General features: G+C 36.6%; 1 protein-coding gene across 1 annotated transcript in view; it reads left to right on the plus strand.

The window, feature by feature from the left end:
* dnah2 (dynein, axonemal, heavy chain 2) overlaps nucleotides 1-14,824 on the plus strand; it is a 189,757-nt gene that overhangs the window by 92,450 nt on the left and 82,483 nt on the right. Inside the window, exons 29-36 of the mRNA XM_067400458.1 lie at nucleotides 7,516-7,696; nucleotides 8,145-8,283; nucleotides 11,622-11,839; nucleotides 12,006-12,107; nucleotides 12,188-12,313; nucleotides 12,469-12,579; nucleotides 13,578-13,766; nucleotides 13,869-13,972. Of these exons, the coding sequence (XP_067256559.1) occupies nucleotides 7,516-7,696; nucleotides 8,145-8,283; nucleotides 11,622-11,839; nucleotides 12,006-12,107; nucleotides 12,188-12,313; nucleotides 12,469-12,579; nucleotides 13,578-13,766; nucleotides 13,869-13,972 (1,170 nt within the window). The remainder of the gene's footprint in view (nucleotides 1-7,515; nucleotides 7,697-8,144; nucleotides 8,284-11,621; nucleotides 11,840-12,005; nucleotides 12,108-12,187; nucleotides 12,314-12,468; nucleotides 12,580-13,577; nucleotides 13,767-13,868; nucleotides 13,973-14,824) is intronic.

Below are 14,824 nucleotides of genomic sequence, written 5' to 3' on the forward strand. Positions count from 1 at the left end.
GACATTGTAGGACTTACTACCCTGTAGTAAATATGAGTTTCAGCATTCTCTGATGAACTCCCCGCCTGACAGCGGGGCGAATGGAAAAGTCATTGATCACACAGACACACACACACGCACGCACACACACACACACAAACGGTAGACTCATTCAAAGAGGTTATGAAATTGCTATGAAACAGAGGGAGAGATAAATAAATACTCTTGATCTATGAGCATGTTTGAAGTTCCATTTAAAAAAATTTAAACATTTACAATGGAAATACAGAGGGAATCTTTAGTTGGCGATTCTCTTTATTTATCCTTATTGCTGTTTATATAAGTCATCTAAATCTGGCAAAACTTTATAGGATGTCCCCTATTTTATTTTTATTTATGTTTTGTAATGTTTTAACAAGCATTTTAGTTCCTAGTCTTTTTTTAATATATTTTTTTATTTATTTTTGATTAGTCTTTAGTAATTATAATTGAAAATTATTTTATGCTCTCAACAAAATCAGAAATTAGCCATGGCTCAAAGCAAAAATAACTCTGGAAGTGATAAAAAAATATACTAGATATGTTAATGTGAATACCATAGTAAATTCTTTTCTTGTTTATCTAACATAAAAAAAAAAAAAATAAAAAAAATAAAAAATCGGTAGCACTTAATTTTACAGTCCTGTTCCCCATACATATTATGTACTTAGTATAATAATGGCAATAACTACCCCTAAATCTAACCTTGACCCATGTAGTTACCTTATATTACCCAGTACTTTATTAGGTAAGTACATGCAAGTGCACATACTGTAAAATAAATTGCAACCTTTTTTCATATTCGATGGGTTTATTGTCTCTATTGACACTGTAGTGACTGTAGTTGTCAAATATCTGTATTTACTGTCGCAGAGGCAACTACTGGTGAAGGTTTAACTAATATAAAGTGAGTTTTGATGAAAAAAAAATTAAATTAGCTTTGAAAACATTTGATATGAAGAAATCCCTCCCAAACAGTCTAAAACAGAGACATTAAGATCCACTGACAGACAGTAGAGTGCCGCAGAATCCTAAATAGGGACCAGTCTAATTTATGTCAAATTGTTTATGTTATTGATATCTTGCTCATTATTTGCAATGCAACGGTCCTTTAGCCGTTGGTCCTTTAGCCGTTGGTCCTTTAGCCGTTGGTCCTTTAGCTAGTTATATGTGCTTGTGTATATGTGAGTTATCTGATAATTCTGTCGCAGTAATAATGTAGTCAGGGATTTTCAGTCCGCTTTCACCTGCTGCTCCTCGGAGAATAGCCTGCACTGAAGACAAACAGTTGGAGAATGTGATGAGAGTGATGAATATGACAGATGCAGTGGTGTGTGTGTATGAGTGATACCAAGAGAATGAATCCTCTCATCACTGCACCTTTCCCACTGCTAATGTTCACATGTGTGTGAGGCAGAGTCAGAGCGAAAGAAAGAGTTGAGAGTGCAGGAGATTGAGCAGGGCTCCGGTGATTGGTCTGAATGAGAGGCCTGCGGCAGGCGGGTGGAACGTGTGATCACTTATAGCAGAGGTGATAATTTACAGCCTTTCTGAGTGTGTGAGAGAGACACCGTCTTTCATAGCAGCCATGCTGTATTCCTTCCATCCATAATATCTTTGTTTTTTGATAGCAATGGTAGGCTATAATAGACAAAAACACCAATATATAAAAGACAAGAAAATTTAAGTAGATAAATCAAATAATATACGTATACTAGGGGTGAACCGTACCGCTCTGCACACTCAGTTTGGTACGCATTTGCACCGCGTCCAGTCTTCAGTGTCACATGATCCTTCAGAAATCATTCTAATATGCTGATTTGCTGCTCAAGAAAAACATTCTTATTATTATCAATCTTGAAATCATTTTTTTAATACTTTTGCAGAATTTTTTTTAAGGATTCTTTGATAAATAGAAACAGCATTTTAAAAATAGAAACCTTTTACAAAGTGTCTTTACCATCACTTTTAATAAGTTTAATGCATCCCATGAATAAAAGTATTCAAAAGTATTAACAATAGTGTATATTTATACAACACCTGTTGAAAAGTGTTGAGCCACCTTCACAGATAAAAGATTTGCATTTTTCTTTAAGCTCTTCCACAACCAAACAATTGGCAATTTTAATCACATTTTATACATTGATCAGTAATGTTGGGATTAAAGTTATGAAGTATGTCTGGAGTTATAGACACCCTTTATAATCCACTTATACTCTAATAGCTTGAAGCTTATATTTACTGCCTGGATGTGTGGATTTTAAACAGGTTTTCTGCCATTCATCTTCAGATATATCCTGTTATATTCTGATATATGTTTTTAATGCTTTCTTTGATGATCATAATCCAAAATTTTGTCAGCAGAGGAGCTCGTCATGTCATTTATTCATATACTGTAACATTTCTTCTTTCTCAGCCATCATCACTTGCATCCATTGTGCTGTATTTTTATGCTGGCTTCAGGGCAAAACGCAGAGTCTTCTTAAGTGCACTTAAACTTGATTAAAATGGCATTATGATTCACATGGTTTTCACGTCGTGTCCCAATGATAATAATTAACATATTTAAATGGAACATAATAGAATATAAATTGTGATCAGTAAGATTTTCTTTAAAGAAATGAATGCTTTCATTTATTGCATCCTTGCTGAATAAATCAAAAGTGACAATAAAGACATTTATAATGTTACAAAAAAAATTAATTTTAAATGCTGTTCCTTTGAAGAATCATGAAAATCTTAAGCAAATTACTATTAGCATATTAGAATGATTTCTGAAGGATCATGTGTCACTGAAGACTGCAGTAATGATGCTGAAAATTCAGCTTAACCATTACAAGAATAAATTACATATTAAAATAAAATTATTTTAAATTGTAATAATATTTCACAATGTTACTTGTTGTTTTTACTGTGTTTTGTATCAAATAAATGCAACATTGGTGAGCATGAGACTTTTTGTGAACACAAAAAATTGTATCGACCCCAAAACAGTCTAATTTATATATTTAAAATATTTAATCTAATTTAATTATCCAATTTTTTTTTTTTTTTTTTTTTTTTTTTTTTTTAAAGAAAGTGTATATGAGACAATGTCTTTGTGCTCTAACCTGTTGATCTCATTCCTAAAATGTTCATAAAATGCTACAGCAAGTTCAGCTAATATCAGTCATTACAGACAGAGTAGTTCACCTCCACCATAAATGCTCTTGGACTTCACTTGTGTTTTTTCCTCAAGCGCTGCTTCAGTGATGTGTGTCGAATGCTATATGTGTCTGTCATGTTGCCTGGACTCAAAAACAGACAGATTATTCCTCTGAGTATGTGGCTATAGGTGCCGCAGGCGAGAGATTGTGCCTCGTTTCATGCTGTCGCTCTAGAGGTCAGGTGGCCCACGACTGTCACTCACCTCCTCTTATTCTCTCCTTCTCTCTGCAACTTTTTTCTCCTTTCTTCTTTCTCTCTTTCCCCAGTAATGCACTACAAATAAAACTTGCTCCTTCCCATCAGCCCTGTCAGTCTTTTCCTCCCTCTGAGAGAGAGAGTGTGAAGATGTTGTTTTAAGCTATTTACTCTCATCTTTTTCACTTTTTTTCTTTCTTATCCTGCCGTTGTGTCCTTCACTAACTGACATTGCTGTTCTGGATGTGCAAAGTGTGTGTCCTCCGTTGCTCATATGCACACACTCTGCATGCAGGGGCATCGGTTAGAGCTTGGGGAGATGGAGAGGCAGAGACAAACAGAGATGAATGACACACACACCTGCGGCTTCAATTTGAGAAATCAAGAGATGTGTGACATGTTTTGTGCCTGTGAGAGAGTAAAACACACTGTGTGTGTCTTTCTTTTGGGTTTGTGTGCTCGTGTTAATGTATTTGAGTGTGTCTGAGTGTGTGTTTGTGCGTGTGTGTGCGGACATCAGGTGCCGGCAGTCACCGCTCATCCCCGCAGTGAGGCTATAGCCATGCCGTTGGCATGGAGACGGCTGCGGCAGCGCGTGAGGCTGCTGCCATGGCAACGCAGTATGCCAAGGAGGGGGGTCGAGAGCCACTGCTGTTCACTTTGTCCTCTCTTTTGTTTGCTTCATACATCTAGCTGTGTGCGCGTGATAGAAAGGGATGTGTGATAGTTTGTCGAAATTAATATCAGACTGAACCTTGAGCTCTTTATATTACCTTCATTTATTTCAGGTGTATTGTGAATGTGCCTTTTATAAATATATTTTGTGTCCGTGTACATGTTTGGCTATACTTAAAAGGGTCAGATTTTTGAAAATGTCTTCACAAATATAGTAAACCTCATCAAAAACAGCGTTTGAAGCAGGCATGACTGTTTAAAATGCTCATAAATCAGCTAAATCATGTTTTGATAGACTGTCTAATGTAAACAGGTTATGCCATGAGGGTTAGATTGTGAGGGTAAGGTTTAGTACTATTATATTTCTATGGAAACCACTGCATCTGTCCATGGTTCTCAACCTTCTACTGTCCATGACAATATTCAAAGGATCCCATGTAGGCTAAAAACGTTAGTCTGTAATGGTTTTAAAAAAATTTAATAATTTTAATTGATTTCTAGGCATTTCAAAAACCTAGTATTAAAGGCTTAGTTTACCCAAAAATTAAGTCATTAAGTACTTACCCTCATGGCGTCCCAAACCTGTAAGACCTTTGTTCATCTAAAAAATATCTTAACACAAATTAAGATATTTTTGATGAAATCCAAGGGTTTCTGAACCACACATGCATGTGATGCTTACACAGGAGCCGGCCAATACCAGGTCAGCATTCTGACGTAGAACCCGGAAGTGCTGCACTTTGTTCACTATGTCAACAGCGTTGGAGAATGACAGGGGAGAGAAGAAATTGTCATTATTTTTGTTTTTGCGCACAAAAAATGTATTCTCGTCACTTCATAAAATTAAGGTTATTTTAGAACCTGTGTGAAAAAAAGAGGCCCAAACTGAGCAGAAATGTGCAATTTGGTCAATTTGGTGATATTTATATGACCAAAAAGATAAAATTCTGATAGTTTGTAATTTAACAGATTATATTGAAATGATAATTCATGATTAAAGCTCTGTAGTTTATATATTCATATAATGCAATGCAATACAATGCAATGATGATTGAGAGATGTACAAATGAATGCTCTGCAAAAAACTTATAGATCATACTTTAACTTGATTTTTCAAAAAAAAAAAAAAATGTATGGATAATCAAGTAAGTTAAGTGTTCATCTTGAAATATGACTTAAAATATAAAAGTTATTCTTGGATTATAGTTTATAAAAATAAGTTAATGTTTCACAGAAAAAAGACACGTGAACCATGACCTGAAGAGAGACGTTTTTAGAATTTTACTAAAAGACTTTTTACTTGCTAAAAAAGTATGAAATATCAATCAGACGACAGAAGGAATGTTGTATATTGTGTTTTCAGCAAAGTTTTTATCATGTGGATAGTTAAGAGGCCTTAGAAATGTGCTTATCAAATATGATACAGTAGGCTTTAAAGTGTTAGTTCACCCAAAAATGAAATTACTCACCCTCATGTCTTTCCAAACCCGTAAGACCTTCGTTCATCTTCAGAACACAAATTAAGATATTTTTGATGAAATCCAAGAGCTTTCTGACCTCCCTATCCACTTGTTAATTCATGACGTTAGGAATGCCGTTTCCGAGTCCAAGCCTCGACTCATTTCACTTGAGAATGCCATCGACGGCCATTTATGAGTGCTATTTATTCATATTAAACATCAATCATTTTAAAAAGTGAAACATTTTAAATACTTACAGTCTACACAACAGTCTCCATGCTCACAGCGCCACAGACATTAATATTTTAACGATTTATAAAAGATGAATCATTGTCTGGCCATCTGGAATTTTGATATGGAGATAAAGGTTGTAATTATATATTTTTTGTAGTATTACACCACATCGTGTGTGTATATTAGCACCATTTGTTGTTTTCTTGTGGTATGAGATAGAGCGTTAGGACCCGGAAGCGCTGCCGTGTGACGTCAGACTTAACAACCGAATAGACAGCAACGTCATGACCAATTTTAAGGCCCAGAAAGGTAGTAAAGACATTGTTAAAATAGTCCATGTGACTAATGTTACATAACTACCCATCTACAGCCAGTAACAAAAAAAAGTCTTGGAGAGAGAACCAGGGCAGTCCAACCTACCGTCCCAGAATCAACGCAAACACCAGTTCAAATTAGTTTTGTTTTAATTGAAAGTATCTCAGAATGTTAACAAAGGAATTGGGAACAAAACTTCAGGGGAGGGCTAGGCTAACATAACAAACAAAACCCAAACTAACTAACCCAATCATTTTCTAACTTACCTGGAAAGATAACGCACAAATAAAATACATAAATCTTCCCTCTCTCCCTCCCTGGCCATAACCAAGAGAAAAAGATAGAAGTACAAACAAAAATGGCACCCTCCCCCTACATTCCCTTAAAGAAAAAAAAGAACATAAGACGTTAGCAAACATAGGCAACGTAAAACAAACAAAATCAAAGAATATTAAACAACGTCAATTCTCTCTCTGGTAGAGAGCACACCTAAGTGGTAATACTGAGTTCACTCACTCATACACAATATATAAGAACTACAACAACAAATGAGTCTGGGCCACGGGAGGAAGTGTTTGCACCGATGAAAGGAAGTCTCTCTCTCTTCTCCAGTATTCCACCACGTCTTATATCCTCACTCCTTCTCGTCAACATCCAATCACCCACGACCGGATTAAACCCATCTGATTGGAACACCTGTCTCATAACGAGAGGGAAAAAGAACAGGAGAGAGAAAAAGCAAACAACCAACTCCAACACACACACCCATTATAACACAATGAATACGTCTTAGACGTAACACTACAGTGGTTCAACCTTAATGTTATGGAGCAACAAGAACAATTTTGTGTGCAAAAACAACAAAAATAACAACTTTCTTCAATAATTTCTTCTCTTTCCTGTCAGTCTCCTATGCTGTTCACATTGTAAACACAGTGCAGTGCTTCTGGGTTCTGTGTCAGAATGCCAGCTGATGACAACATTAAGGTTGAACCACTGTAGTCACATGAACTACTTTAATGATGTCTTTACTACCTTTCTTGGCCTTGAAATTGGTTATGAAGTTGCTGTGTATAGGGAGGAATATATGAAAGCTCATGGATTTCATCAAATATATTTTAATTTATGTTCCGAAGATGAACGAAGGTCTTACGGGTGTGGAACGATATGAGGGTGAGTAATTTATGACAGAAATTTCATTTTTGGGTAAACTAGCACTTTAAATGAGTTATTGAAAGAACAAATGCAGTTAAGAAATATGACTTGACTTTTAGCTGTTTTAGCTTGTTTTAAGACTTATTATTTTAATGAAACCATTTTTGCGGTCCCCTGCTTGAGAACCCCTGGTATATGACGGGTTCTTACAAATATGCCTTCTAAACTGTGTGTGCATATTTGTGTGTGTGCTCAGGGGGACAGAGGAAGTGTTCCAGGCTCTGGAGGATAACCAGGTGACACTCTCTGTTATGAAAGCATCTCGTTTCGCCAAAGCATTCGAAAAGGAAGTTGACCACTGGGAACGCTGTTTGTCTCTGGTGTTGGAAGTCATTGAAATGATCCTCACTGTACAAAGGCAGTGGATGTATCTAGAGGTACGCACACACACAGCACTTCCTACAGTTTTATATAGCACATTACTCATTCAAATGTTTCTCTTATGCTTTAAAACTCTGTGGTTATATTATCCAGGTATATACACAACACACTCCTGACCTTCCTCACACCCGGCTCTTTCTTAATAAACACCAGTCACAGTGCCGTGCATTAGGTTACAGAGGGGTCCACTCTCTACATTGATGCGCAAACTCACTGTAAAAGATCTCGCACACTCATAACAGAGTTCAGAGGCACACATCTGTTCTCTTGCAGCTGTTGAGGAGAGTAAACAGTGGCTGTCAGCCTGGATATCCTGTGTGTATGAGTGTTTGTAAACATACCTGTGATGGCTCCAACCAAGCACCACACTGCTTTATCTTCCCTTCTGTGCTTTGCTTCGTTTCAGTTGTCTGCTACCACATTCTTTCTTTTTTCTTTCAATAGAACATCTTTCTGGCAGATGACATACGTAAGCAGTTGGTTCGTGAGACGGCAGAGTTTGATGATGTAAACTCCACTTGGAAGATCATCATGGACCGACTCGACAAGGACAAAAATGCTCTCAGAGGAACACACCACCCAGGTAATAAAGGGATGGTGCTGGACGTCACCACCATCAGTGGTTGACTGATGGCTGACTGAAAAAAATGCTTTACTGTTAAAAGTCAGTTCAGTTGATGGCTATCTTGGCTATCCTGTGTATATATATATATATATATATATATATATATACAGTCCAAAAGTTTGGAACCACTAAGATTTTTAATGTTTTTAAAAGAAGATTCGTCTGCTCACCAAGGCTACATTTATTTAATTAAAAATACAGTAAAAACAGTAATAATGTGAAATATTATTACAATTTAAAATAACTGTTTTCTATTTGAATATATTTCACAAAGTTATTTATTTCTGTGATGGCAAAGCTGAATTTTCAGCATCATTACTCCAGTCTTCAGTGTCACATGATCCTTCAGAAATCATTCTAATATGCTGATCTGCTGCTCAAGAAACATTTAATGTGTACAACTGTACAATATATTTGTGTACAATACTTTTTTTCAGGATTATTTGATGAATAGAAAGTTCAAAAGAACAGCATTTATCTGAAATCTAATCTTTTGTAACATTATAAATATCTTTACTGCCACTTTTGATTGATTTAATGCATCCTTGCTGAATAAAAGTATTCATTTCTTTAATTTCTTTAAAAAAAAAAAAAAAAAAAAAATTCTTACTGACCCCAAACTTTTGAACGGTAGTGTATAATGCTACAGAAGCTTTGTATTTCAGATAAATGCTGTTCTTTTGAACTTTCTATTCATCAAGGAATCCTGAAAAAAAAAGTACACAACTGTTTTCAACATTGGAAATAATCATAAATGTTTATTGAGCAGCAAATCAGCATATTAGAATGATTTCTGAAGGATCATGTGACACTGAAGACTGGAGTAACGATGCTGAAAATTCAGCTTTGATCACAGGAATAAATCACTTTGTCAAATATATTTAAATAGTACACAGTTATTTTAAATTGTAATAATATTTCACAATATTACTGTTTTTTACTGTATTTTTAATTAAATAAATGTAGCCTTGGTGAGCAGACGAAACTTCTTTTAAAAACATTAAAAATCTTAGTGGTTCCAAACTTTTGGACTGTACTGTATATATATATACAGGTGCATCTCAATAAATTAGAATATGATACATTTTTGTCTTTCTGTAATTTAATTCAAAAAGTAAAACTTAAATGTATTCTAGATTTATTAGACATAAAGTAAAATATTTCCAGACTTTTTTGTTTTCATTTTGAAGATTATAGCTTCCTGTTCATCAAAATCAAAAAATCAGTATCTCTAATTGTTAGAATATTTAATTTCAAGTTCCATTAAATTACCATTCTCAGGGTATAAATACTACGTTTAGGTCAGTAATCCCAACAGCAGTCATGGGGAAGTCTGCTGACTTGACAGTTGTCCAGAAGATGATCATCAAGACCCTCTACAATGAGGGTAAGCCACAGAGGGTCATTGCTGAAAGAGCTGGCTGTTCGCAGAGTGCCAAAGTATATTCATGGAAAATTGACTGGAAGGAAAAAGTGTGGTAGGAAAAGGTGTACAAGTGAAAGGAATGACCGCAGACTTGAGAAGATTGTCAGGCGAAGCCGATTTAAGAACTTAGGAGAGCTTCAAAAGGAGTGGACTGAAGCTGGAGTCAGTGCATCAAGAGCCACCACACACAGACGTCTTCAGGAAATGGGCTACAACTGTCACATTCCACATACCAAGCCACATCTGAACCAAAGACAACGTCAGAAGCGTCTTACCTGGGCTAAGGAGAAAAAGAACTGGACTGTTGCTCAGTGGTCCAAAGTCCTCTTTTCAGATGAAAGTAAATTTAGCATTTCATTTGGAAATCAAGGTCCCAGAGTCTGGAGGAAGAGTGGAGAGGCACAGAAACCATGTTGCTTGAAGTCCAGTGTGAAGTTTCCACAGTCAGTGATAATTTGGGCTGTCATGTCATCTGCTGGTGTTGGTCCACTGTGTTTTCTGAAGTCCACAGTTAGCGCAGCCATCTACCAGGAAATTTTAGAGCACTCTGCTTCCTTCTGCTGACAAGCTTTATGGAGATGCTGATTTCATTTTCCAGTAGGATTTGCCACCTGCCTACAATGCCAAAGGTACCAAAAGCTGGTTCAATGACCATGGTGTTACTGTGCTTGATTGGCCAACAAACTCGCCTGACCTGAACCCCATAGAGAATCTATGGGATATTGTCAAGAGGAAGATGAGAGACACCAGACCCAACAATGCAGATGACCTGAAGGCCGCTATCAAAGCAACCTGGGCTTCCATTACACCTGAGCAGTGCCACAGGCTGATCGCCTCCATGCCACGCCGCATTGATGCAGTGATTCATGCAAAAGGAGGCCCAACCAAGTATTGAGTGCATAGAAATGAACATACTTTTCAGACGCCTGACATTTCTGTTTAAAATATATTTTTTTTATTGATCTTATGAAGTATTCTAATTTTTTGATATAGTGAATTGGTGGGTTTTTGTTAAATGTGAACCAAAATCATCACAATTAAAAGAACCAAAGACTTAAAGTACTTCAGTCTGTGTGCATTGAATTTATTTAATACACAAGTTCCACAATTTGAGTTGAATTACTGAAATAAATGAACTTTTTCATGACATTCTAATTTATTGAGATGCACCTGTATATATAGATACAGTGCTTAACAAATTTATTAGACCATCACCCAATGTAAGTTTTGTGACACAGCTGCCCTAAACTATTGGTAAAAGTATTGGTGATTACCAAAATCATTACGTCAAGAGACTATATGACCAAGAAAAAAAAGAAAGAATCTGGATTAGTGTAACTGATGGTTTGGCCAAATGTCAAAGTCAGGACTTAAATCTTATTAAATAAATTTGGGATTTAGCGGATTCAATGATACATAGCACAAACGTTTCATCAGAAGCAAGTCTTTGGGAACAAATAGAAACTATTTCGAAGTCAATATAAACTGTGGAAAAGTACATAAAACAACGCCAGCAAAAATGCAAGATGTTATTTATCAAGGCCAAAGGACACAAAATACAAAATATAAAGTTTTTTGGTTAATATGTGTGAATAAAGACTATTTAGTTGTTTCAGTTTGTTATTTGCCTATTAAATCACAATACAATTTTTAGTTTTAAACAAGTTTTCAAAACTAAAAAAACAAGAAGAAAAAAAGAAAAATAAACCTAAAATATTTGTTTTTTTTCACTTTATTATGACAGGTGGTCATAATATATATATATATATATATATATATATATATATATATACACAGTCAACATATTGAGCATTGCAAGGAAGAACAGGCAATAAATGACACATGTATGTTCCTTTTTCTGTTGTCTCAGGTCTTCTAGAGAAGCTCTTAGAAATGAACACTAGGTTAGAGGAAATTCAGAAGTCGCTGGACATGTACCTGGAGACCAAACGGCAGGTCTTTCCTCGATTTTACTTTCTGTCTAACGATGACCTACTGGAGATCCTGGGCCAGTCACGCAACCCTGATGCTGTGCAACCACACCTCAAGAAGTGCTTTGACAACATCAAAAGTCTTCGCATCAACAAGGTACTGTACATACACACTAGGGCTGAGTGACATGACCAAAATCTTATACCGTATGAGCAGTTTAGCAGTTTTATGTCATGTCATTGGTAAATATGATTTTCCATTTCAGAAATGTATGGGGAAAAGTATGAATATTTAAATAATCTGATTGTATGTGTGTGTATAGGTTGGGATCAGTAACAGCAAGTCGGAGGCCATTGGGATGTTCTCAGCTGATGGGGAGTTTGTTGAGTTCACTCATCCTGTTCTTCTGGAGGGGCCAGTGGAGGTGTGTTTCCAACCTACAGTCTAGCACAGCCTTTCTTGACAAATGCATTCTTCATTGAGCTTCTCCTTTTGTATGTGTAGGCGTGGTTGTGTGATGTCGAGCGAACCATGCGCTGGACTCTGAAGGACTGTCTGAAAAACTGCTCTATGGCTCTCAAAAAGATGCCAGGAAAGAGGGGCAAATGGGTGCGAGACTGGCCAGGACAGGTGTGTGTGTGTGTGTGTGTGTGTGTGTGTGTGTGTGTGTGTGTGTGTGTGTGTGTGTGTGTGTGTGTGTGTGTGTGTGTGTGTGCGTGCACTGTATGTCTCTTTGTGTACATGCAGCAATTACACAGCAACATGTGCTTTGCTTGTCTTTACAGATGCTGATCACATCCAGTCAAATCCAGTGGACCACAGATGTCACCAGAGCCCTCATGACCAGCAAAGAGAGAGCAGATAAATCTGCCCTTAAATCATTAAAAAAGAAACAGGTGAGAGGAGCCGAGCAGTTACAGATTTGGGCTAGTGATTTGCAGGTCACCGGTTCAAACACCTGAAAGGGCAATTTATGGATTATATAAAATTATGCTGCCATTGTCCTTTTGGGAAAGAAAGATATTTAGGCCCTAGCTGCAACAGGAGACTGTCCCAGTAATGACAAAAACTCTTCATGAACTAATTATAAATTAATATTTTATACTTTAATTTAGTGTCAGATGTGGTGTGTACAGGCATTAAATGTGCTAATAATTATATCTAGACAGAATCTGCAGACTTTTCCCCCATTTTCTGTGCCAATTTAGAAGGAAATCTGTAGGATTCTCTGGAATGGATTAGAACATGGTGTTAAATAAAGCTTAGAGTACTACACACTTGTTAGTAGCTGAAAGCAAAATAAAATTAGCCCAAATATTTAATTAACAAACACACAAGCAGTAGGGGATTTGTAGAATTTTAGGAATGACAGGTGTTCTTATTCTGCAGAAATCTGCGGAGCTCTCTGTGGAGTCCTGCGGGCACAGATTCTGAGCGAGTCTGCTAATAACTGGTGGATGAACTCCATATACACTACTGACTTCACTCAAAAGCCTTTATGGGAAATGAGTTATTCATTTCATGTGTATCTGTACTTGGAGCACAGGATGCACTACATACACAAGTTAATTAAGGACGGCAGCTCAAATGAATTTAATCCAATCACATCTTATAAGCCAAAGCCAGTGAGACACAGGGAATGGCTTAGGCCTGTCTCTGTGTGTTTGAGAGTTGAGATTTAGTCTCAGAGCATGGCTTCTTGGGCTTAAGGAAGGTGGGGATTGTTTTGTTGTTAATTTACATTTACATTGCACGTCCCAGCTGATGTTTACCGAGTATGTTTGGAGTAACTGTGGCTAGGTTTGTTCTGGAACTCCTGATCCGTAAAATTAGTTTGTGTTGTGTCTGAGTTCGTCTCTCTTTTAATAACGAGTATTTGCATTGTGATACCCAGGTGTCCATGCTCAGTCAGTACTCTGAAGCCATACGAGGGAACTTATCGAAGCTTCTGCGCTTGAAGATTGTCGCACTTGTCACTGTGGAGGTCCACGCCCGTGATGTCATCAGCAAACTGGCCAAAGCAGGCTGTTGTGACGTCAATGCCTTTGACTGGCTGTGCCAACTCCGCCTGTACTGGGACAAGGTTAGGGGGGGGGGGGACGGGCTGAAGGGATGGAGAAAACCTATAGAATAGGGAGACGGCTGATTAACACAACAGTCTAAATGTCTTTGTCTGTGTGTGTAGGATGTGGATGACTGTGTCATCAAACAGACCAACACACACTTTCGATATGGCTACGAGTACCTGGGCAACTCTGGTCGTCTGGTCATCACCCCCCTCACAGACAGGTAACACATGTGATCACTGTATTTGAAGGGATTCATACAGTATGTATAGTGCAGTCCTAAAATAAACACTTATATTAACATACACTTTAAAAACTTTGAAATGCTTGAAGTTTCAAATAAAGTAAATACTGTTTTGTATTTCTTCATGAAAAGAATGCAATCTTTTTTTTCTTTTTTGTCCTCCAAAAAATGCATTTTGCCAGTTACTTATCTGTCCATTACAAAAAATATTTTAAATGTCATAAGTAATGAAAAAAAAAAGTCATAAACATTTAAATGTCATGAATGATAAAAAAAGAGGAAAGTCCCCCATGGTGGGAAGTTTGGACATACTTTGTTTACATTATTTTTTATTTCTTTCTCTATTTTCACATTTTGTCATTATGTGTTGACCATAAATGAACTGATTGAACAAATCAAAACTTTTACATTTTAGGCTCTTGCGCCGCTCTTTGTTATAAATGACATCTCTGCACACACTAAACATTCTCTCAATCATCTTTATGAAAGAAAGCTTTTTAAGTTCCAATATACTGTGCCAAGCACTTAATTGTCTACTTTAATTCACTTTCTTGTCCAACTCATCCATTTCAGAAATTTAAATGAATTTATTATTATTGTTTTTTATTTTAGTTTTATAATGAAATTCATACATCATATGTTTGGCAATAAAATACAAGTTTGTCAAGCGTTTTATGAATGAAGCGTTAAATCAAAAGGTCTGTGTCCGGTTGCATGAAAAACCTTTAAGTGATTTGACTTAAGAGTATCCCTGAGGGGAGGGTGGGTAATAAAAAATAAAAAAAAATCTTTAGGAGCATTGCAACAAACATCTTAACTGTTACACTTACC

Source organism: Chanodichthys erythropterus, chromosome 11, assembly GCF_024489055.1.
Source record: "Chanodichthys erythropterus isolate Z2021 chromosome 11, ASM2448905v1, whole genome shotgun sequence".
Classification (NCBI taxonomy): Eukaryota; Metazoa; Chordata; class Actinopteri; order Cypriniformes; family Xenocyprididae; genus Chanodichthys; species Chanodichthys erythropterus.